The 24,644-nt window shown below is 36.7% G+C and overlaps 1 protein-coding gene across 18 annotated transcripts in view; it reads right to left on the bottom strand.

Annotated features, from left to right (window-relative positions):
* LOC105489042 (spectrin repeat containing nuclear envelope protein 1) overlaps positions 1-24,644 on the bottom strand; it is a 536,331-nt gene that overhangs the window by 87,692 nt on the left and 423,995 nt on the right. For all 18 annotated transcript variants that reach the window (XM_011753636.2, XM_011753647.3, XM_011753641.2 and 15 more), the window contains 11 exons: positions 20,862-21,017; positions 19,687-19,857; positions 16,622-16,755; positions 16,037-16,241; positions 14,197-14,379; positions 13,449-13,595; positions 10,104-10,258; positions 8,798-8,945; positions 6,690-6,784; positions 3,142-3,376; positions 1,315-1,509 (listed from right to left, as the gene is read on the bottom strand). In XM_011753636.2, the coding sequence (XP_011751938.2) occupies positions 1,315-1,509; positions 3,142-3,376; positions 6,690-6,784; positions 8,798-8,945; positions 10,104-10,258; positions 13,449-13,595; positions 14,197-14,379; positions 16,037-16,241; positions 16,622-16,755; positions 19,687-19,857; positions 20,862-21,017 (1,824 nt within the window). The remainder of the gene's footprint in view (positions 1-1,314; positions 1,510-3,141; positions 3,377-6,689; positions 6,785-8,797; positions 8,946-10,103; positions 10,259-13,448; positions 13,596-14,196; positions 14,380-16,036; positions 16,242-16,621; positions 16,756-19,686; positions 19,858-20,861; positions 21,018-24,644) is intronic.

Here is a 24,644-nt window from a genome sequence, read left to right on the forward strand (position 1 = left end):
GTAGTGACTCAGACATCATGTCTTATTACGTCTTGGAAACATCTCCAAAAATCGCATCACAAATTTAAAAAAAAAATGATTAACATGTTCTCTACAGGATGAGTTACAATGTTTTAAATCCTTTCCTAAAAGCAAAAGGAAGAAAATGAACTTGGCATATTATATTACTGATGAAATTGTGCTGTGTGCAAATAATAGCTCTTTATAGATGTTCAGTGGCATTTTTGATGGATTGCTTCCTACACAGAAGGCAATATTTTATTAAATAAAATTCAATATAAATCCAGTGGGTGTGCACACTTTAAGTATTAAAAAAAACACAAAAACCAAAATCTTTGTCATTACCTTCGATACAAACATGTGTCAGGCCCAATTTAATAGATACCCTCATTCAAGTGTTGGTAATTATCAACATATACAGGACCATAACATTTAGGTGTCTTTACTTTTGAAGATCATAACATCAACTATGATATCACTATCATTCATTTAGTGCTCAGTATGAGCCAGGTAAGGTACCACATGATTCACTATCATTATTTCATTAAGTCCTCACAATGGCCACATGGAGATGGTGAAATTATATACCCACTCTACAGATGAGGAAACTGAGGCTTAGATAAGATAAGTTAACCAGGTCACTTGGTTTACCATGATTTTAATTTGAGATTATCTTATTTTAGAGGCCCTGTCGTTTTGAAACTGCTCATTTAATTATGCATTATACATGCAATTGGAGAGTGAGAGAGAAAAGTATATTGTGGGAGGTCCGGATAAATCTACATTTTCCAAAACTTACTGTGTGATCAGTATGTGATCTGCATCCAACTAAGGGCTTAATATACCTCCTGAACATTTTATCTCATGGCAACTTGCTTGGATCAGCTAAGATAAATCAAGAATATCTTTCTGGATTGGTTTTTCCCTTCCATAAAAGAAGAGATACCAATCTTGAAAACCACTTTAGAGTCTCAGATTAGGGAATGGAACCTACCCTTTGAATTTCTGTATGGATTTATAAAGTCATCACATGGCTAAGGTTTCACACTGGCCATTAATCAGAATTCATGGCTTAGACAGTCTTATTAGACTTTACTTTGTTGGGAGGTTGTTCTGAAAAATTAAATGCTGAAAATTGGGAAACTTTTCCAGTTTGTTCAAGATAAGACAAAGTCTTAAATAAAACACTGAGGATCAAAATGCTGCAGGATATTATTTCATGATTTCATTATTTGATTTGCAGAATAACAACGGGAGGAAGTAGTACAACGACTAAAAGAGTTTTTTGGTTCGATTTTTTCTAACCGAACTTACTTTCAACAAGAAGGCTAGTTTTTTCTTCTGTTCTTCCAGCCGCACGCTGGCTGATTTCCATTTCTCTTGGATTTCAGTGAGTTCGGCCTGCAAAGCGGCCTCAGCGCCACTATCCGCAGACAGAAGGAGTTGCTTGCCAGCCTCCACAGTCAGGATGTAGCTGCCTTGTTGCCGCAGGAACACCTTTTCTTTGAACTGAAAGGAACCATAGCTTTTTATTTTCTCATTCTTTCTTTCATCATTTCCTTCCTACAAGGCTTTTTAAATGGCCCTAACTGAGTGTAGCACGCCCTCTTTCATCCAGCAAACATTTATTGTGGTGGTGCTTTGCACACGCATGCACCAGTGAATAAATGAGTGAGAATACACTAGAGACAGGCTTAGTTTCTATCTCCAAGGTAAGTACAATTGATGCAATAAGAATCACTCTCTAAGACTGATGCGTGGGAATACAGAAGGACATCTGACCCAGCAGGGGGCGCATCAAGAGGCAGAGAGGCTTCCTCAAAGCAGTAAAGGCTGAATGAGTCTTGGAGACATGAACTTCACCAGATTAAGAAGGACCTGGTGCGGTGAGATGAGTGTGATCAGGAGTGGAGGAGAGGACACCTTCTCACAGAGAAATGAGGATGCGCACATTCAGTATATGAGAAAAATATGATAGATTCAGGAAACTAAGTATGGTTTTCAGTGGCTGGAGTGTGGACGGCACATGAGAGAGTGGTAGGAGATGAGGCCAGACCACATCTTGCAGAAATTTGGTTTTTATACTAAAAGTGACTGGGGTTCACAGAAGAATACTGATGTTTGGATTAAAGTTTTAATAAAAGCATTCAGGAATCAAGTAAAAGTAGAATGGAAGAAGGGTATGTGTTGGATATACTAAGATTAGGAAGTTACTGTCTATCTGGGCAAGAAATCACGAGTACCTAACCAAGGCAGTGGCAGCAGGGATATAGAGTTGGGGAGATTAGATAAGGGAGTGATAGACAAGGAGAAGTATAGCTCTCAAATTATTCTAGGATTCCTAGACTGATGACACTTCCTGGAAGTGTGATGGGAAAGGGAGAATAGTCGGTCCAGAGATCACAGGTTCTGCTGGGACCCACAGGGTACAAGGCATCTGTGATGCACATAGACATAAACCCAAAAGGTGGTTAGAAACACGAGTCAAAAGTACAGCAGGTAAATATGACCAGAAGATACCGATATGCCCCTTCTCTGCTGGTAGGGGGCAGTTGAAGTCATGTCTGCGAATGAGGGCTCCCAGAGAAATCTGGAGGAGAAAGGAACCAAAGAACAGTGACTTTAAAGGAAGAGTCACTGGGTACACTGACTGGGTACACTGGATACACTGGGAAGAACTCACTAGAATGATAGGAGGTATCTGTCTAAGAAGCCAGAAGCCCGAAGGTAAGGGGCAACCTGGAAATGAACAAATAACTCAAACAGGACAGGGCTTCCTGTCTTCTTTGGAGTACTTAAGTTACGTGTTTAAATTGCTCAAGAATAAAACGTATGTAAGCAACATGAAGTTTTTCTTTCCTTGCCATTACCTTTTCATCCCTGCTGGGATTTAGTGAGCTGTGGCAGGCCATAATGTGTGAAGTGTGAGAAACTTTTGTGAGAGGCCAGGGCTTACTATCATTTCACCATTAGATATGGGCTTTGTATTGCAATCATTTTGTATATTTCTGTTGACATTTGAGAACAATGTTTGTCCCAGTTGCAATGTCACTCTAGAGTCCTTTTGAAAAACCGAGGCGAAGGTAAAGTGCACGGTGGAAATGCCTAAGAGGTGTGAGAACACTGTGTTTTGCATCTTACCTGCACTTCATCAAAGAGGGTCCTTGCTTGTTGCAGTGGTATAGGAACACTTCCGAGACCACTCATGGGGAGGTAGGACACTTCAACCAACCATTTACGAAGCTTTTCTGCCATCTCCCTATAGCGTTGCCACTGGCGAATCTGGCTGTCAATGATCCCCCGCCTCTGCTGGGCCCTGCGAATCACTCCCTGCCACTGATTACTGAGGAGTGTCAATTTCAGGTTGAATTCATCCCTAGTGAAGAAATAATTACATGGTAAAAAACACTGTTATCTTGGATGCAGTTATGCAATCAGCCAATGTATGCATTGTCAACAACCCTAAGCCCTGAGAAGTGATCTAGGGTGGTGGTTTTCAAATATCATGCCATGATCTATTATTGGGTTATTGGGTCTATTGTAATTATTTTTTTAAATTAAACTACCGGTGTTTGCAAATGGTGAATGTTTTCATGTCTCAGCATAGGTTGAAGGCAAATATACAATAAAGTCATTGTCCTTCACGCTCTCTCCTTGAAAGCATGAAAGGGGAGGAGTGGACAGCTGCAGGTGCAATGGGAATAGCTGCAAATCCTACGCAGCTCCATAGCAACACGTGCAGCCCGTGATGGTGATGTCGTTTTGTGGGCCACACTGCAGGAAAACATGTGGACAAGGCTTATATAGAATCTCTGTCTTCAGTTCGAATCATAAGCCACTGGAATCAAACTATGTGATTTAAAAAGATTTTTTAAAAACTGTACTCCATAAACTCTCTCAGTATTCCCTCATAATAAACAGCCCCAACTTTTAGCAAATCATTCCACACATTCATCTGAATTATCTCTTCTACATTGTAGGCTGACTTCACTTTATTCTTAGAAAGATGAAAACCTGTTATCATAGTCTATATAAATGTCATTAATATATTTAGAAATAATAAATTTTCCTTAAGATTTCTCAAGTTCAGGCTAAAGAATACCAGATCTTCTAACGTGTTCTTACCTGTTTTCTAGCTTTAAAAAAATATAGGTAGTTCTTCATTAAGTTTTATTTAATATTTAACTTATGGCTCTAGAACTGGCTAGTAAGAGTTTGTCCTATATCAAACAGAATGAGTTTCTATGTAGATTACAGTGTTATTCACACATAAAGTGCAAGTAATATTGTACTTTAATACTAAATACTGAATACTTGCACTTCTCTACCATAATAGTTTTGCATTATTCTCTTCTCTTGAGGGTAGAAGCAACTTTGAATTGGACTTACTATTCTGAACTTGTATCTTCTGGAAACTTCCTATTATCCAGAACCACTATAAACTTTGATTTTTGTAACCAAATATGCTGTTAGTCCTAGAAACTTATTTAATGACTCAACTTAAACAAAAGATGAATAATATACAGTCAACATCAACAAAACAAGCATTAAAAATAAAATGTCCTAAATAAAGCCCCTGCAAAAAATTTCATATGCCCTCTCATTTTAAAAATAGATCCATAAAGGGCTGGGCCCGGTGGCTCATGCCTTTAATCCTAGCACCTTGGGAGGCCAAGGTGGGTGGATCACTTGAGGTCAGGAGTTTGAGACCAGCCTGGCCAACATGGTGAAATCCCGTCTCTATTAAAAATACAAAAATTAGCCAGGTGTGGTGGTACGTGTCTGTAATCCCAGCTATTCGGGAGGCTGAGGTAGGAGAATCACTTGAACCCAGAAGGTGGAGGTTGCAGTGAGCTGAGATAGTGCCACTTCACTCTAACCTGAGCGAAAGAGTAAGACACTGTCTCAAAAATAAATAAATAAATAAACAAATAAATAAATAAAATAAAATAAAATAAAAAAATTCATGTGATAGCTACTAAGATTTTGATGATGACTTCTGTTTTTGAAAGGAAATTCTGCTGTATATAATCAATGCAGTAGCATTCAATTGTGATGAATTAGGTTCATGATACTTCCCTAAAAGTTACAAGCATCTGTCATTGCAGAAAATGTACAGCTCCAGGACTTGAGAATACCATATAATCCTGCTTTCCCTATCAGGTAACCATCCAAGGCCTCCTAGGATTCCCCACCCTCTCTTGATACAACCAAGCTGTCCCAAACTACCTGCCAGCATGAGGAATTACTTAAAACATGACATTGTTCCCTGTGCTTAACTTGAAGCTCTAAAAAACATAACTCACAAATTAACTTTCAGAACACAATACACTTGCAATCTGGGGCCTTCTTATTGTCAGTAGGTTCTAATCTGATTTTTTTTCCTTCAGCTTTCAAAATTCTTTATCCTCAAGTCTAACCTCCCATTTTCATCTCTTTGGTGTATTTTCCCTAAATGTTAGTATTTAAAATTTAATAGACGCTGGCTTGCATGTGAGTATTTAATTTTTATTTTACTTAATGACTCAAACATTTATAATATTGTTAGAGAGTTGGCTAAGAAATGATAAAGCAAAAGATAAAAGTTAATTGTATTTGTATTTGTTTTATTTTCAAGGCCTTAAATTCTCAGGAAAGCTCATATTTAAGTTTGGCTTACTTAAAATAGAATAAATATGATATCACATTTTGTTGTTCCAAGCTTAACCATGAAGATCTTTTATGCAATTCCAAAGAAATATCCACTTAAAACTGAAATTGCTTCTACAACATTAAAGACGAAACTCTCAATAAATGTAATTTATTTTTTATTTTTTGAAAAAATATCAAGTTAACTATAGTCACAACTACTGGTTCCTAAATATGAGAAAGGTATACACATGTAATAGAATACATGAGGCTAATATTCAAATATCACCATGGAAAACAGATTAGATAAAGTAAATATTGTTTCCAGGAAATATAAATATAGTATGAAATTGTCATTTCACTTGCCATAAATCCGGGGAGAAGATAAATTTTTACCTCTCCAATTTTAATAAAGAGATAATTTGCTATTGTAAATGAAGAGGAAGAAAGATTTCAGGCGGCATGTAATCTGACTTAAGGTAGCAAACCATTTTCAAACACAGAAGAATTCTCATGGCATGAGAAAGCTGGCTGGTATGATCCAGTACTGACTGAAAACCAGACATGAGCTCCAGGCCTGATTCTGTTGCTACTTAGTTCTGTGACCTTGGTCAAATCTGTTCACATTTATGGATTTCAGGTTTTTCATCTATAAGTAAGAAAGATGGGCTAGTGATTTCTATGCTCCTTTTACAAAAAAAAAAAAATTCTGTAATTATGTGAGAATATTAGAAGCATCTGTTTACAAACCACTGACAGGTCATTGATATGGCTCATGCTGATCTATTCATTAATTCCATTTCCTACGGATGACTAGTGAAGGTTGGCTAGGTGATTTCCAATTACTCTATGCCTTCATATAATATAATAGCAGTTCTCTAAAAAGATTCAATACTCAGTCATTTCAGAGATTGAGACAAGCTTCTCCTCCAATTACTGAGGCTCCACCACAGTTCAATTGCCTCAGGAAGATTGGATATATGCCCTCTAATCTGCTCATTAAAAAGAAAATGATTAATTTACTGGAACCTTTCTTTATAATAATTTATCAAAGATCTTACCTGTCATCAACTTGACCTTGTTCTAGAAGACGTTGCCCATCAATAATGATTGAGTGCAAAATCTGCTGACGACTGAACATCTCGGCTTGAAACAACTATAATTTTAAAAAAAGAAGAACATACTTTAGAGTTCCTAATTTTAGTGACCGGTTCTCTGATAACTTTCCAAATATTCTAGTGTTAGCAAGACTATGAAAGCTATCACCAGCTGAATCAGAAAATGTGTGAAATCCTGCAGTTTAGGAATCATTTATTTTTAAATTATCAATTAAGATACACTCAAAGATAAAGTTTAGTGTTTGGTTTACTAAAACTAGGTGACAAAAGTAGAATTATATTTCTCTTCTTTCTTTCAAAAACACCTAATAAATTAACACACAATTTGTTTTCTGGTTTATTTTGTGTATAAAATACGGTCCATATTCAAAACATAGAGAACAGCTTAGGGCCTTTAAAGAAGTCAAAGAAAAAAAAAGAGCCTAGTCTTTTTCTGTCTTTTAAAACTCACTGTTTTTAAGTTTCAGTCAGGTTAATAAATTTATTTCACTATTTAAAAAAACTCAACAGCAGATCCTCTAATTATTTCTACTGTTTTTTAAACAGCTTTATCGAGCAACAATTACATACCATACAGTTCACTCATTTAAAATGTTCAATTTAGTGGTGTTTGTTATATTTACAGACTTTACAATCATGACCACAATCAATTTTAGAATTTTTATTGCCCCAAAAAGAAAGTCCATCCTCATTAGCAATCATTCGCCATTTCCTCCCAACCCTCCAGCCTTCAGCAACCACTAATCTATTTTATGTGTCTATGGATTACTTATTCAGGACATTTCATACAAATGGTATCTTGCAATATGTAGTCTTTTGTGACTGGTTTCTTTCCCTTGGCATAATGTTTCCAAGGTTCATACATGTTGCAACATATATCAGTACTTTATTCCTTTTCATTGTGAATAGTATTCTATTACATAGACATATCACATTTTATTTATCCATTTATCAGTTGATGGACATTTGGGTTGTTTTCACCTTTTGGCTATTATGACTAATGCTCCTATAAACAATGTACTTACATAAGTTTTTGTGTGGACACATATTTTCATTTATCTTGAGTATATACCTAGGATATACTGGGAATTGCTGGGTTATACGATTATGCTATTTAACTCTATGTAACTCTATATGGTAACTCTATGTTAACTGTTTTCCAAAGCAGCTTCACCATATTACATTCCCATCAGCAATGTATTAGGGTTCCAGTTTCTTTACACCCTCACCAACATTTGCTATTTTTTCATTACAGTCATCCTTGTGGGAGTGAGATGCAATCTCATTGCTGTTTTTTTCTATTATTTCATCATCTGTCAACTCAATAAAACTGGATTTAAAAATACCTTAGATATCTTTAAATTCTCTATTTAAAAAATTCTGAATTGTTTTTCTTTTCTCTTAGGTAAGACTTATCTCTCCATATGCATATAATTCATAAACACCCAGACCAACTTAGTTACACCAGTAAACAGCAACATAAGGACTAACAGTGGGCAAATTTATTACTTTACTTTTTATATAGTTCTTCTCCCTCTTTGTTTCTTCAGAAATAATTATAATACAATATAATCAAGAGGTACACCTGGAGAGACATTTGATAGATTGATTTCCTGGTATAAAATTCATATATGCTCTTTGAAGCTCACAACATTTTTAAAGACTTTTGCTCAAAGCATAGTCTCTTAAGCAATTGACCTTGGCAATATTAAAGTAGTCTCTAACCCAACTGAAAATTTTCTAACGATCTATACACTTTCCACCAACTTTGCCTGTCTTGAGTAAGTAACCTTTAACCACAACTCTGGCATGATACTTTACAAGGAACTGAAGGCTGACATGTCCTTATACCCAATCAGAGCAGCGAATAGGACTACATTTTTATAATTAAGTTATCAAAACCTCAAGCTTAAGAAAGAAGGCAAAATGATGCATGCATTTGGACACTCAGGGCAAAGGGCATGATTTTAATTCTCCCACACAGCATTTCATAGCATCTTCCAAGGGCCTACAAATTTCTTCTTACCCTCAAATCTACTGATACAACTTACCTCATGTGCTCTCTGCTGTTCCAAAAGATGCTGATAATTTCCTGAAATCTCTACTGCTAACTTTTGTTCTGTCTGAACTAGGAACTCCATCCATGTTTCACATTTTTCCAAGAAAGTCTGATGTTGTAGCAAAAATGACTGCAACTTGCTGAAAGAACAAAGGGCAAAGAACAATGGTTATTTTGCTGCTTATTCTTATATCTCTAGCATATAAAACTAGATTAAATAATCTCTGTGCTCAATTCTCATTGGACTACCACAAAGCTTTCATGTTAGGTGGTAAAATTTTTTTAAAAAATGAAGAAAGAGGCTGGTTATGGTGGCTCATGCCTGTAATCCCAGCACTTTGGGAGGCCAAGGAGCGCAGATCACCTGAGGTCAGGAGTTCAAGACCAGCCTGGTCAACATGGTGAAACCCCATCTCTACTAAAAATACAAAAATTAGCCGGGTGCAGTGGCGCATGCCTGTAATCCCAGCTACTTGGTATGCTGAGACAGGAGAATTGCTTAAACCCGGGAGGCGGATGTTGTAGTGAGCCGAGGTTGCGCCTTTGCACTCCAGCCTGGGTGACAAGAATGAAACTCCAACACAAAAAAAAAAAAAAAAAAAAAAAAAAGAAAGACAGTTGAAAAAATATAAAGTTTAAAATGTACCTTTTTAAAAATGATAAAAGTTATGTATATACTTTTAATATATTCTTACTTAAAAGAGTTTTCTGATTAAAGTGCTATTCAGTACATTAAACATGAGAAACGACTTTACAATTTGAATTTCCCACTTTTAGTTCAAATTTTGTCAGTGTTATGGGAAAGATCAGAATTTAGAAACATACACAAGTCATGGGCTTATAGTCTATTGACACATTGGTGCTATGGTGTGAACGTGTCCCTTCCATAATTCAGGTGATGAAACTTAATGGTGAATGTTCGTAATATTCTGAGGCAGAGCCTTTACACGGTGATTAGGCCATAAGGACTCCTCTGTGAATGGGATTAAGGGTCTTATAAAAGAGGATTCACACAGCGTTCAGCACCATTACCCTTCTGCCTTTCACTGTGTGAGGACACAGTAACCCTCCCCTCCTAAGGATGCAGCAAAAAGGTGCCCTCTTGAAAGCAGAGAGCAGCCCACACCAGACAACTGAATCTGCTAGCACATTGACAGCAGACTTCCCAGTCTCCAGAACTGTGAGACTGTTCAACATTTCTGTTCTGTATAAATTACACATTCTGTGGTATTTTGACATAGCAGCACAAACCAGACTAAGACGACTGGAGCAACCAAGACATCTCTTGTTTACTCTACCTGAATCTTTCTGTAGTCTGAGAGGAGATCAGAGACCAATGGCGGTTCAGATTCTGCATCCTTTTGATTTCCTTATCATTCAAGGGTAATCTATATCCAAGCTCATTTAGACGGTCTAAATCTGGAGCCATGCTGCTGAATTTTAACATCTGTCCCTAGAAGGAAGATTTAAAAGTAGGTTTAGCACCATGGTCAAAAAACGCAAAGCTTTTTCAAAGTGCACAGTGAATTTCTGATTTCAGGAAGTAGCTGGTCTTCGGTCTAGTGGTCTCTGCATTTCTAGGCCACTTACTTACAATCTCTAGCGGTACAAATAGCAAAAAGAAGAATCTCCTATTCAGTCTAAACTGCTGCTGCTATTGCTACTCAAACTCCTCGTTATCCTTTATTGACTACTTACATGTATTATATTATTTACTTGATATATTATTTACTTGTGTGGATTATACATGCAAGTATATTATTTACTTTATTTACATGTATTCTATTATTTACTTGATTTTTATTACATATATTATATTACATATACTATTTACTTGATTTATTTACTCATATGTAATTATATTACATGTATCATATTATTTTCTTGATTTATTTACTCATATGTAATTCTTGACAGAACTGCTTAAGGATGAAAATTATGCTGATAAGTAAAAGGCCTTACTTTTTACCATTTATGTTTCATTTGTTCATGCTAATTTCCTCCTTCATTATTCACAACTAATAAAAGTTGTGACAGTGTTAGCTAACTTTTATTGAGCATTTACTATGAATCAAGCATTGCTAAGAGCTTTATATGTAGTAACTCATTTTATCCTTAAAACGATCACTTGAGATAAGTCATGCTGCTTATTCCCTCTTTGCAAGGGAGGAAAGGGAGGCACAGAAACTAAGTAAATTGCTCCAGGCCACCCAGCTAGTAAATGGAAGAGGGTAAACGAACCTCCTTGGGTTCTTGCTAGAGAAAATAAAATTTCACTTGCGCTATGAAGTGACCACACATTGCCGTAAGAGCTCCAGTTTTAGATCTCTGACCCCCAACCCCACAGCTGGTGAGACTCAACCAAAAGAGCAATCTATTCTTTTAGCTCTTTTCCCTCCCTTCAAACACAGGACAACCTTGTTGGTTCTGGTTTTCCGATGGGTGTTCTTATCTCCATCTAGGAAATTGGTTACAGGAAGGAAAAAATGTCAGGCCACCTTTGGCTATGTGTGTGTCTTCTCTTGGCATGTTCTGCAAAAGACTCATGCTTTCTGAAGGAAGAATAAATCTCAAGTATTGAAACCAAAATATAACTATTAAATGGCATAATTTCCATGGGTAGACATTAGCAATGAACAAAATAGCCATGACACAGTCCTTCCCCTCATGGCACTTACAGGGAGTAAGATACTATTCTAGTAGTCGAAAGTGCAACAGTAGTCCCCTACTCACAGGAGTGTAATTAAATGAGGTGATACGGCATGGAAGAAAAACAACAGTGTGCCATGAAAACGTGTCACTGGGGGGCCTGGCCCTGGACAGACAGTGGAGACTTTCCTGAGAGAGTGACACTGAACAAAATGACCAGGATTTTACTCTTTTTAGTGAGGAGTAAGCTGATGAGGACAAGAAAACAAATCCAGAGAGAGGAAACATCACGTGCACAGATGTTGGGAGGCACAGTGGTGCTGGAGTGGCTGGAGGGGGAGATGGGCTATGGCACAGCAGAGTAAGATCCTCAGGAAAGGTGGAACCAGGATGCCACCTTGAGAAGCCACATGGTCTTTTCCCTAAGAGCAGTGGGAACCCTTCAGGGCTTTAACCAAGGGAATAATACGATAAAATTTTCATGTCTGTTGTATTGTTTTGCTTACTTGATTGAATGTTTAAAATCATTCACAATTGGCAGGACACAGTGGCTCATGCCTGTAATCTCAGCACTTTGGGAGGCCAAGGCTGGCAAATCACAAGGTCAGGAGTTTGAGACCAGACTGGCCAACACAGTGAACCCCCCATCTCTACTAAAAATACAAAAATTAGCTGGGCATGGTGGCACGTGCCTGTAGTCCCAGCTACTTGGGAGGCTGAGGCAGGAGAATTGCTTGAAACTGGGAGGCGGAGGTTGCAGTGAGCTGAGATCACGCCACTGCACTCTAGCCTGGGCAACAGAGCAAGACTCCATCTCAAAAAAAAAAAATCACAATTAAGTAAAGTCTTTTCTTTTTTCTTTTTAAAAATTATTAAATTAGGCCAGGTGTGGTGGCTCATGCCTGTAATCCCAACACTTTGGGAGGCTGAGGTGGGCAGATCACGAGGTCAGGAGATCAAGATCATCCTGGCTAACATGATGAAACCTCATCTCTACTAAAAATACAAAAAAATTAGCCGGCCGTGCTGGCGGGCACCTGTAGTCCCAGCTACTGGGGAGGCTGAGGCAGGAGAATGGTGTGGACCTGAGAGGCAGAGTTTGCAGTGAGAAGAGATCGTGCCACTGCACTCCGGCCTGGGCGACAGAGCAAGGTTCTGTGTCAAAAAAAAAAAAAAAAAAAGTATTAAATTATTTTTAATGGACAAATTATCATATATATTTATGGAGTATGATATGATGTTTTCACACAATGTAGAATGATTAAATCAAGCTAATTAAGTAAAATCCTTAAAAAGAAAAAAAAAGGTCATTCTGACAGCCAGGAGGAGGGGAGGTTGGGTGGGTGGATGTAGATCTGTGGGAGGCGGCCGTAGGGTCTCAGAGAGATAGGAGTAACTTGAGCTAGGAGTAGATGATGTTAGAAACAGAGAGGAGAGGTTCAAAAGTTAATAGAGAGGTGAGGGACTGGGCACAGGAACATGGAGAGGGCCCAGCAGTGGGAGGGAGGAGCGAGGTGGTTTCCAGGAGTGAGCTGGGAAATCAGCCTGTGCCCACTGCCAGCACACAGTCCACTGTTTGCCATAGCGAGTCTCACTGGGAGCTCACTTGAAAGAAAGAGTGGGTCTGCATCAGTTTTGAGTTTCCCCTAAGATTTTGAAAACAGGGCTGGGCGTGGTTGCTCATGCCTGTAATTCCAGCATTTTGGGAGGCCTGACCTCAGGTGACCAGTTCAAGACCAGCGAAACCTCATCTCTACCAAAAACACAAAAATTAGCCAGGCGTGGTGGCATGCCCCTGTAATCCCAGCTACTCGGGAGGCTGAGGCAGGAGAATCACTTGCACCCGGAAAGTGGAGGTTGCAGTGAGCTGAGATCACGCCACTGCACTCCAGCCTGGGCGACAGAGTGAGACGCCATCTCAAAAAAAAAAAAAAAAAAAAAAAAAATTTGAAGACAGATGGTAAAAGATCTGGGACTCAGATTAACACACTTACCTTAAGTTCTTCCATCCTTTCCTGGATTGTGGAGAGGTCAGATGAATGGCTAGGGTCCTGCCCTTGTAGTATTTCTTCAGCTTCCACTATCCAGGCCTCCAGAGCTTCTAAACTCTTGGCAAAGGTTTCGTAATCAAGAACTCCAGCCTTTTATTCCACAAAAGAAATTGGTATTTTAGTAAAAAAAAAAAAAAAAAAGGTATTTTAATAAAGACTAGTAAAAGGGCAAGTGGATATTAAAATTATTTTTCATATTCTTGTATCAAATTGCCATTCTCAAGACATCATTCCTATTAAAAAAACAAAGCTATAACAATTTAAATCTTTATGTAATTTTTCTAAAAACTAGAATTATTTCTATGCACCATAAGTGAGTAACAATCAAAATTATTCTTTAAATACTTGAACAACAGGTCTGAAAAATCTTCTGATTCTTGTAAAAGTCTAAGTTAAATAAACATGAATATTCATATTAAAGCCGCTTAGTGTTTATTAATTGAACAGACCATGTGGCAGGCATTGGTTTAGGAACTTGCATCTTAAACCGATTCTTAAATTATTTTGCAGAGAACAGCGCAAAACTTCCACCTTCATCGTCCCCACCAGAACTTCCAAGTTTGTTTACTCGTTTTTTTCTTTAGTCTTGAAGGAGGTATTGTTGCAATGATGAGGAATTCTTTTTCTGTATTTGTGCCCAGATATTAGAGAACACCCAATTTATAGAAGATACTAAACAGGAGCTCTGTACCTGTAACGAAGTCTGCTGTTTGCAGAGAGCCTGTTCTAGGGCACACAAGTGTTGACTCAAAGAGAGTTGATCCGATTGAATAGCTGATGCTGCTGAAGCATCCACTTGTTGCTTCAGTTGCTCTCCCAGCTCATGGAGAACAAAGAGGGAGTCTTTAACTGTACCCAGTCCTTTGAGGAGGTCCTATAAAAGGTGACAATATGCCCACTCTGAAGCATGTTTATACTCCTTATCATAAACAGCAATTGGCAAAGGGCTATACATGTAGAAACACACAATTCCTACTGATCAAATTATTATGCTAAATAACCTTCACCTGTGGAAAAATGATCAAGCACTGCAATTTTTAAAAATGCTATGTATATATATTAATATTTTAAACACACATTATATATATATAACCTATGGATATATATATGTAATTACTCTTCTGTTAGTAAAAGCTATGTAGGTTCATTATAGGACCTTGGGGAAATGCAGAAAAACATACATAAACAAGACAAAAAAAAAAAACATGATCCAAGAGTAGAGCCAATAACTGGAAATATTTTGGCAGCTTTTTTCCCGCCTCTACGTAATTCATATCAAATTGAAAACAAAATGTTATATTTTTCCTTTTTCTATTATTATTATACACACCAGGAATTTATCAGTGGTATCTTCTATATGTGTGGCCATGTTATTGCAAGTATAACAACCTCCTATCTCAGTAGGGTGCAGAACACAGTGATGATTTTGGTGAGCAGGGGGTAAGAGTAGCCTGTATTCCCATTCTTTTCCATGGCATCTCTTTGCCTTCACTTTCTGTGGGACCCTCTTACAGGTTAAAAAATATGAGCCAATGGAAATTCCCTGTTTCTGCTTTCTATCCTATCATTGAGAGATGATAAGTGACTGTTTCTTCTACCTGTTGCTGGTATCCCACCCAGTCATGCTATGCCTAGGCAGTGACTGCTGTGAGAGAAAGAAAAACAAAGGGCTCTTTAAGCTTGACATAGACAACAGACAAAGTGTATTTCAATTCAGGAGTATTGAAAATGACAGTTCTTGTATATATAAATTATGTGGATGAAAAAAGTACTGTATTATCTTTATTTTTAAATATCCATCTTTAGCTTTAAAGTGATTATTCAGGTTGAAGATATTAGACTAGGTTAAACTTTTATTTATGTAGTCTTTATAGCCTGCCTAATTCTAATAAACTGATTTGGAAAAGTTTATTAAAAGATCCTTGTAACAAGCTCTTAAAAATAAAGACAAATAAGGACAAATAGTAAGAGCCATGTAATGCTTGAAACAAGAGAAAGGCTGTTCCTTAAACCCTTAAGTAGGTTATTGGCAGCTATAATGAAAAAGATAATTATTAAAAAGCTATTAAAAGAAGTATAACAGTAAATCAGGAGAGAAAGACTTCTTTCTACCATTAATATCTTAAATGAAACTATTGTGTAGATGCTTACCTAGAAGATAATGAATGTAAATGGACAAGATCTGGAACAGAAGATTTTTTAAAGATAGAACGTTATTCCCCATATGGTCATGTCTTATATTGACCATCCCAGAAAACACAGAGAGCCTCAATTTTTCACATTGACTAAATTCCACTAGGAAAAATGGAAAACGACTCATTTTAAAAAATCAAACAATGGGAGGAGACCTCTTAGTCTGATGCATATGCACCTGTGTTCTGAAAATCAGGCAGGCTCTTTGATCCTAAGACAATTATTTTTGGATAACTGTCTCATATAGAGAAACATACCAAAGCTTACAGAGACCAAAAGCTAAACTTGGGCAGTCTAAGAAGGGCGTGTTGGGAAAACAAGATAGCTTCTGAACATACGTTGCAATCTTGAATCCATGTAGCAACCTCATCATCGGCGATGTCCTTGTTTGTGGCTGCCTTCAACAGCTCATTGGTTCGATCCTCCTGCTGCTGAACGGACGAAGCACACTGTTTCGAGTAGTCCTTGTATCTTTGCCAAAGCTGAAGTAGGGCCTTGCTGGAGTGTAGCTGCTCAGCAATCTCTTCCAGCAAGTTATTCCATCTGGAAATAATAATCAACACTCATGAGCAGATTACCACCTCTCACCAAATGTTGATATTTGCTATTTTATTTTTCATGATCCTGGTTCATGTGAATTCAGACATACTCATTTCTAGTTAACATAATAAAAATTAATGTTTCATATTCATAGTTTCAGGGTAGGTAATGAGGATGATGGCAATCTTTGGGTGTACAGTACTTCTAATTCTTTCTAAATCTCTTCACTACATTTATGTATCCTTAAATTCATGTTGTGAAAGAGAATTTTAAAGGATAGAATCTATGTAGCTCAAATTCAAAATGTCATTAAGTTTTAATTATATCATTATTTATAATAAGGCTGTGATAGAAATAGTGTGTAAAATTAACATACTCCATACCTCATGTTGACTTCTTTCAGTGTATTGGTAAGAGTTTCTGTCACAGGCGGGTGGCACTCTTTTAATAATTGGTTGGTGATAGAGCCAAATTTCTGTAAGCTCCTTTCCTGTTTTTCTAGATCATCTTGGAGATTCTGCCCAAAGAAAAAGACCCACAGATGACATAACAGGATCTAAATTCTAATAAGCAAGTTTAAAAGGAATTTGTGTATGTTTTCATAAATATGCATATATACATGTATAAAGCAGGCATGACTTAGCATCAATGCTTTATCAGCTTTCTTTAGATAATCATTTATTCCTTTCTTTAGGATTTTGTTATTTTGACTATGAGAAGAGGTTATTAGCAATGAAGCCTTCTTCTATTGGCATTTGGATTCTGCTGGAAAAGCTCATAGGGTGCCCTTGTCCATTGTCTGGTAGGAAGCTGCCAGAGATGGCAAATTCCTCTTCAAAGGGTTTAATTGTGCAATGTTTTGTCCTTGGTTCAGAGGCCCACCTCCTTGTAATTTCTTGTTTCTGGCCTGCGAGCAGCCCTCCCACTCTTGTTGTGTCCTGACTTGGCCAGACATGTCCAAACATGCCTCGTGCTGTAACACAGGGACCACTCCTACTCGCTCCCTCCCTTGTGAATCACACATTTACCCTAATTGGAAAAGTTTAAGTCTTAGCCAACCAGGGTCATTTTAGATTGTGTGGTTCAACCCTAGCCAACAGGGGAAGGACGCAGGGATAGGGACTGCATTAGGGATAAAAACTCCTTCTCTCCTTTGTTCAGTGTGCTCTTGCAGCGGCCAGAAGTGTAAGCGGCACAATTCTACAGAAGTAAATTTGCCTTGCTGAGAAATCTTTTGTTTAGGTGCTCGTTTTCCTTGCTATGCCAAGCTCTTGTTTCTAATAAAGCCATGGCAATGGTGTATGTAACGTGCTATCTGCCAAACTGTGGATCTCTTTGGCACTCAAAGCCAAAGTCATGTCTCTATTTTATTGCATACCTAGAGTGCTTCTACCACAAACTCCCAAAGATGAAGACTAACAAGGCACAGCTTTGGCAAGTTTTATCTCTAGGTGTTCTTCCTTGCCAAGAATTATTTTTAATGTAAAAAAATGATTTTCAATTGACAAATAATAATTGTATGTATTTGTAGGGTACTACATGATGTTTTGATATATGTTTATATTGTGGAATGAATAAATTAAGCTAATTAACATATCATTACCTCATATACGTTCCATTTTTGTCTAGCAAAGTTGAACTCATAGAATTAGAGTAGAATGGTAGTTACCAGGGCATGGGATAAGGGATTAGATGGGGAAAAGAAAGATGTTGATCAAAAGGAACATAGTTTCAGCTAGACAGGAGGGATAAGCTTTAGTGATCCACTATACAGAATGGAGACTATAATTAATAATAATGCATTGTATATGTCAAGATTGTTTAAAACAAAGAATATTTATCAGACAGATTTGGCATCTTCTACCAAGCCTATCTAAATAGTCTTCTACCAAGGACCAGTAAGGGAACTGAAAGAAAGTTGTTTCCCTGGAAATAGTGCTCAGGTGATGAAACTAGGCCTCATAATTCCTAAGCCTCATAAAATTTAGAAAGCTTGACCATCATGAAACTTAAACCCCAGATGGCCACGGATAGCCCCCCAATGTTCCCAGAACCCAAACAGAAAGACAATTCCGGGAAATAGCCTCATGGGGTCCCACCCTGATAACCTCATGGGGCCCCACCCTGATAGCCTCATGAGGTCCCACCCTGATAACCTCATGGGGTCCCACCCTGACTCAATGTCCCCAATGTTCCCGGAATCAGCAATTCCAGGAAAGAACCTCCTAAGGTCCCGCCCCAACCAATCAGAACAAGATACCTTGCTCAGGCCATAGACAGACCCAATTACCACGCGCCTAAAGCTCTGTTTGAATTTCACGCCCTAAGCTGTGTTTGAACTTGTGTTTGCCTATATAAACAACCTGTAACAAGCACTCGGGGTCCCAGGGCCAACTTAGAGCTTGGGACCCTAGCACGCTAGTCATAAATAACTCTCTGCTGTGAATCTCGTGTCGGTGATCCTTCGCGGCGACCCCTGCCCAGGAGGGAATCGACAGTTCGGTTCCAACAGTGACAGACTCAGTTCTTCAAAAAACTCCACAGGTTAAGTAGGCTACAAAAATTGAGTATTATTTAACACCAATATCTGATTACCCTCAAATGAAAACAGTCAAGGAAAAGACCCTTAATCCTTTCATGTCTTAAGACAGCTCTTGCAAGTATTAAACATATGTTAAATTAAAAAGCATTTCTAACCTCCTCAATGTTATAAGATGTGCTTTTAAATTTACTATCCTCAAAAGAAGTTTTAGTGACCTTTAGTAACAACAATTGAAGGGTTAAGAAATTATATAGACAAATTTGTCCTCCCTCCCTCCCACCCTACCCTAAAAAATATATTTCCTTAAGAAAGTCATATCTATCTCACATGTTTGCACACACTCCTGAGACAGGAGAGAGTGATCTGTTGCAGACAAACACCAGGGATATCATTATAGACGGACACAATGACAAAGGACCCACAGGAAACCAAGCAGTAAGTGCTAGAAAGGAAGATTCTGTGGACACGCTGGATAGGCCACTGATATTTTACTGAATGGAAGCAACTGGATGGTTTAAACATTTACCACCTTTGTCATTTTTCTCTGTTTTCTTTTGAACATTCCTTGGAATATGTTTGGAGACGCAGGATAAGAAGAGAAAAGGAAAACAAAAGGCAGCGACAATGAATCAAGGAGGTTGAGTTGGCCATAAAATCATTGTGAAGATTTTTTACAACAGATCTTTGAAATCATTTAGTTATATACCAGCTAATCCAGAATTTGGCACACACAGACAAGTTTGCTTAAGTAACAATAACACAGGTAAAATTAATTTTAAAGATCTTAAAAAATAATTAAGTATAAACAACATATGGAAATTTTTCAGGATGATGTCTCCATTTGCTAATTTTTCAGTTTTCTGAAATTAAAAAGAATGTTAAGGATGTATTAAATTAATTCCTTACCTGAAGATTGTCCACCTGAACTTGCACAGCTTCTAAGGAGCCAGTCAGCAGACGGAATCGGGAAAGAGAGTATCTGGCCTCCATGAGGTAACTGTTTATCTTGTCAAAGGCCACTTTGTGATTACTCCATTGGTCAAGCACTGATTTCAACAGTATCTTTAATTGTCCAACCTTTTGAAAAAGACAAACATTGCTTATTGCTTATATTTCATAATATCTGAAATGATGGAATATATATTCAATTGATGGGAAAATATTAACATCTAAGAACTTCATCAGGGTTTCAGGTATCATAAACAAACAAAACTAAAAAGAAAAATATTTAAAAGGTAAAATGTATCAACTTTGAAATTTATGCCTTTCACACTTTTAAACACTCAGTTCTAAGTGGAAATGCTTAAAAGGGTAACATATATATATATACACACACACACACATATATATGTGTATATATATATTTTTTAAGTCATAAGAGGTTGATACTTTTAATAAAACAGTTTAAGAATTGTATTAAATAAGTATTTCAAATGCATTAACTCATTTAATCCTCACAACATCTTATGAGATAGGTATAATCATTATCCCCATTTTATAGATGAGGACACTGAGACACTAAGAGGTAATGAAAATTACCCAAGATTACACTGTTAGAATGTAGGAGATTTCAATTTCAATCCAGGTAGTCAGGTCCCAGAAAGTGAAATATATCTATAGCTACATCAATACCTATATCTATCTCACATGTGTGCGCGCACACACACACACACACACTCAGATAAATATCTTAAGACAAAACATCTAAGATATTCCTTCCTTATACTTATTTATCTCTATCAGAAAAGTGTTTAGTTTTGTCTGTATCACTTAGATACAGATATCCATTTTGTATATCCTTTCCTAGGTTGGAGACAGATGTTTGAGAATGATCTGTCGCCATAGGAATGGATGAGATCATTAAGAGAGTAATGTTTAAAATAAAGGCTTATTCTAGAAAACACCAGAAACTAGACTTAAAAAAAAAAAAAAAAAGAGGATAACGAAGCAGACTTAAAAGTACAAAGAGATAATGTATAGATTCGATTATTTCCTCCGTTACTTTAGGAAAAACAAAACCCCGAGTTTGGACAGAGCTGGCAAACACTGTCCTGGAGCTGGCTTTCGGCAAGCAATATTACCATGTGATCTAAATTCGCCCAGGTTTGGCCGAGCTCTTGCAGTGTGCTCACGACAATGCCAGAGACGTCTTCTTTCTTGTTCTGAATCAAAGCAAGTCCATTCTGCTCAATTTTCTCTACTTCTTTTTCTTTTGCTTTAATCAAATCTTCCAGATCCTGGAAGATTTAAAAAATAGTCACTTTAAATTGTTCTATTATGGAACTCTGGGGTGCACTGAAATTGAGCCATTACAGTTTCATGTCCTAAAAACCTTTTACTAATCCAAAAAGCTTATCTCTTTCAGAAGAGGCACTCCACAGAAGTACTTCTTCCTACACTCAAATGCAAGAAAAGTCATCTTTTTACACATGGCAAATCAGCATAACTTTAAAAAAGTAAAATTTGATAATCTAGCAGATAAGGAAATGGTACTATGTAATTTTCTCAAGAGCCTGTGAGGAAAGAAATACATGTCAGGAACTGTAATGTTATTTATATTATTAAGTTCATATATGTTGGTATTCAAAAAGTTACGCTGCCTACCCCATAGGAAGAAATGTGATTGAATGTGGTATTCTGGGTCCTAGTATCTGAGATTTAGTCACATTTCTACTACTATAAAGCTGTGTCACTTTGGGTAGGTGAGAAATTTCTACTGGGTCTCAGTTTCTTCAGATGGGAAATCAGAAGACTGATTTCAGATGGGAAAAGATAATCTGTATGATCCTCTCTCTCTAAAATACCCTGAATTCTACATGATTCTGAAAGATTTCAGGCTTCTTTGATGAATCAAATCCTCATTTTCTTTGGGATATGCATTCATAATTGTCAGTATAAAATGTTCAAGAACGAAAAGCAAAATGAAGAAAAGATCTGGAGCTCATACTGAACCTGTATCATAACCCTAATTTCTATTTTAATGCCATCCGAAAATTTGAGAAGCTCAGTGAAGCAGACTGAGACTGCTATCAACATTTTATAAATAAATACATTGAAGATCAAGTCATCTGACCTGTCTTGGGTAAAAGAGCTGGTGAGGGCTGGAGTGGGGATTAGAACTCAGTCTTTGGAGCCTATGGACTCCCAGCCTGACATCAGAAGGGAGTCGGCTGAACCTCGAACTGTGGAGGGAATATAAATCCCATGTTGGTGTGGCATGAAAAGTCAGGCATTAAGGCATGGTTACAGTCCCATATTCAGAAGTATACCCTCAGAACTAAAAATAGATTTGTAGTTCTTGGAGATTAGAATGGAGAAAATCCCCAAATTCTGTAACTTTGGATAACACCTCAATTGTATAAAAAATATTTTTTATACCCCCTCATGATCCATACATGGGTAATAAGATTGAAATTGGGTAGTGCTGCTGCTAAGGTGTTAATGAGGAGTCCAGTCTCTGTTATATTAGTTTCAAATGTCATGTCTCTTTAAAAATAATTTTTGCTTCTTTTATTTCTGTTTCTATTGTGGTTCAACTTGTTAATCTCTCTCTACCTCATTTTAAAAATAGAAATAATAAGACATTTTCTGCTTACTCCAAAGGGATAAAATTAGATAAATATATACAAAATATATTTTAAGCTGTCAAAAAGTAGCTAAATGTAAGATATTATTATGTTAAGCCATTTGGCAATGTGCCATGCTTCAGTGCGAATTTATTTATTTTTCTCTATTGAGTTATCATGAAGCTATTTTTGTTTTGGTTAATTAGTTAGAAACTCATGCATTTGGCAGCTTAAAGTGATCATTTTTGTTTTTCATATTGTTCTCTTATTTCCACTCTATAATTTTGTCACTATTTTGACAGCTTTGATAATTACCAGAGAATAAATATAGTGATTACTGGGGTTACAGGTCCTTCGTGTAGTATAGAAAATATAATTAATTTACTATTTAGAACTTTTCTATTTCTGTAAAGAGATTAAAAGACCAGAAACAATCCTTCCAATATGTCTTTAATATGGTTCTAAAATTCAACCATTAGAAATTGAGTTTCCATGGAAACCATAGAAATTGAGTTTCTAATTCAATTCTATGATGTTAACTTTTTCTCAGTGAGGAATATTAAATGAATGTTCCATTGCTTAGAAACTATTTCTAAAATGCCCTGCACATGTATGTTGGTATAAGAGCAAAGCCCACAAGGGAAACAGGGCTGAAATATATATTACGTAAAAAATAAAGGTGTGTTTCCCTTGCTTTCATTAATAATTAAAAGATGACTCTGTTTTTGATCAAAAAGGGGAAAGGCCAAACCTACCATTTTTAAAAGCAATAAAACATTCTTAAGTTGGGTTAATTCATAAATATCAGTTTTATGTTGGTTTAAATTAATAAATCACCTATTAAAGACTGGGAAAATATTCAAGATTTTTAAAACAAAATAAAGCTGGAATCCAGTCACCAATTTAAGTATACTGGCTTGAATTTCACACTTTGGTCCAAAAAACAATTTCTCCAAAATGACAATTCTAACAAGACTTGTAGTATAGCCAAATAGAACCTTTCAGTTAGGCCACTGTGATTTATTTATATGTGATGTCCCAAAATAATTATATGGGCTACTTTCATTCTGTCTAAATGACTTTTCATTTCAAATCATGAATTAGTATCAGTACAAAGTTCTTTAAACCACACTTTAAGCTTTTCCTTCTGACACTGTCTGACCTGACTCTCTGAAATACTAAAACTTAGGTCCTACTCTTGGTAAAACATGGTCGAGCTGCTGCTATATTTTCCATATGGTAAGGTGTCTCCCTGTTAAATAGAAGACATGAACAGGAAAAGAAACAAAATGGAAAATGGCAGAAAAAGCAATGTTAAAGAGAAGAAAAAAATACTTAGAGAAAAAGAAAAGTATGGAAGAAAATAATTGGAAAAAAAAAAGAAAATGCAAATGATATTAATGTGGTATTTCAGTCTTTCAACAGTAAATTTTATCACAACCATGCAACCAGAAGGCACTCACTTTGCTAATTCTAATATGCAGAATTACCTTTTAAAATCAACAGATATATTTTAACTTAAGAACTCAACGAAAGTTATGACATTTTGTCCTCACAAGTAAAGAGCTGAAATTCTGGATTATTTATAGATTTTAGATTTTATGGCCTAAATCAGAAATACCACTGGCCTCTGGAAAATCGGAAATGCAATGAGACTAGTTGATGCATGTTCTTCATCTTCAATCTTTAAGCACCCATTTTCTGACACGAGGCTTTTTATAATTAAATAAAAAACTATTATTATTTCAAGGTATTTCTTTACATGATGTTTTTCTTTATCAATTTTATGCATTCTCAAAATTGTAATCCATTAGCTGGGGAGACAGCACTTCTCCTCCTTTTCAGAATTGAAAAGCTTTGATGAAGTGCTTAAATATACCTCTCTGTATATGTGTCCCAAATAGAAAACATGATGATTGGAAGAGAGATCATTACCAAAGTTCTTTCTTTTTGAAACCCAGAATAGAAAAACAAGACTTGCAGAGAGAAGCTTTTCTGTAGAATTACTTCACTGTTGAGTTTTCAATTGTTTTTAGGAAACACTATAAGAGAACAGTCATAATCTGTAACATTATATGAACTCATGAATTATTTTCAAAAATCTTATTACAGCATTAACTACAATAGCTCACTTTTCTTTTGGGTACACAAGAAGACCTGTGTGTCCCTGAGTCACTGGAAAACATTTGGAATGTTACTGCTTCACCTGAGCTTTCAATCCTCATTCCTCAGAGTAGAACAAGCATACTCTGTGTACTTCCCCATGTGACAAAAGAGAAAGTAACATGGATACTTTCT

This window comes from Macaca nemestrina, chromosome 5 (assembly GCF_043159975.1).
Source record: "Macaca nemestrina isolate mMacNem1 chromosome 5, mMacNem.hap1, whole genome shotgun sequence".
Taxonomy (NCBI): domain Eukaryota; kingdom Metazoa; phylum Chordata; class Mammalia; order Primates; family Cercopithecidae; genus Macaca; species Macaca nemestrina.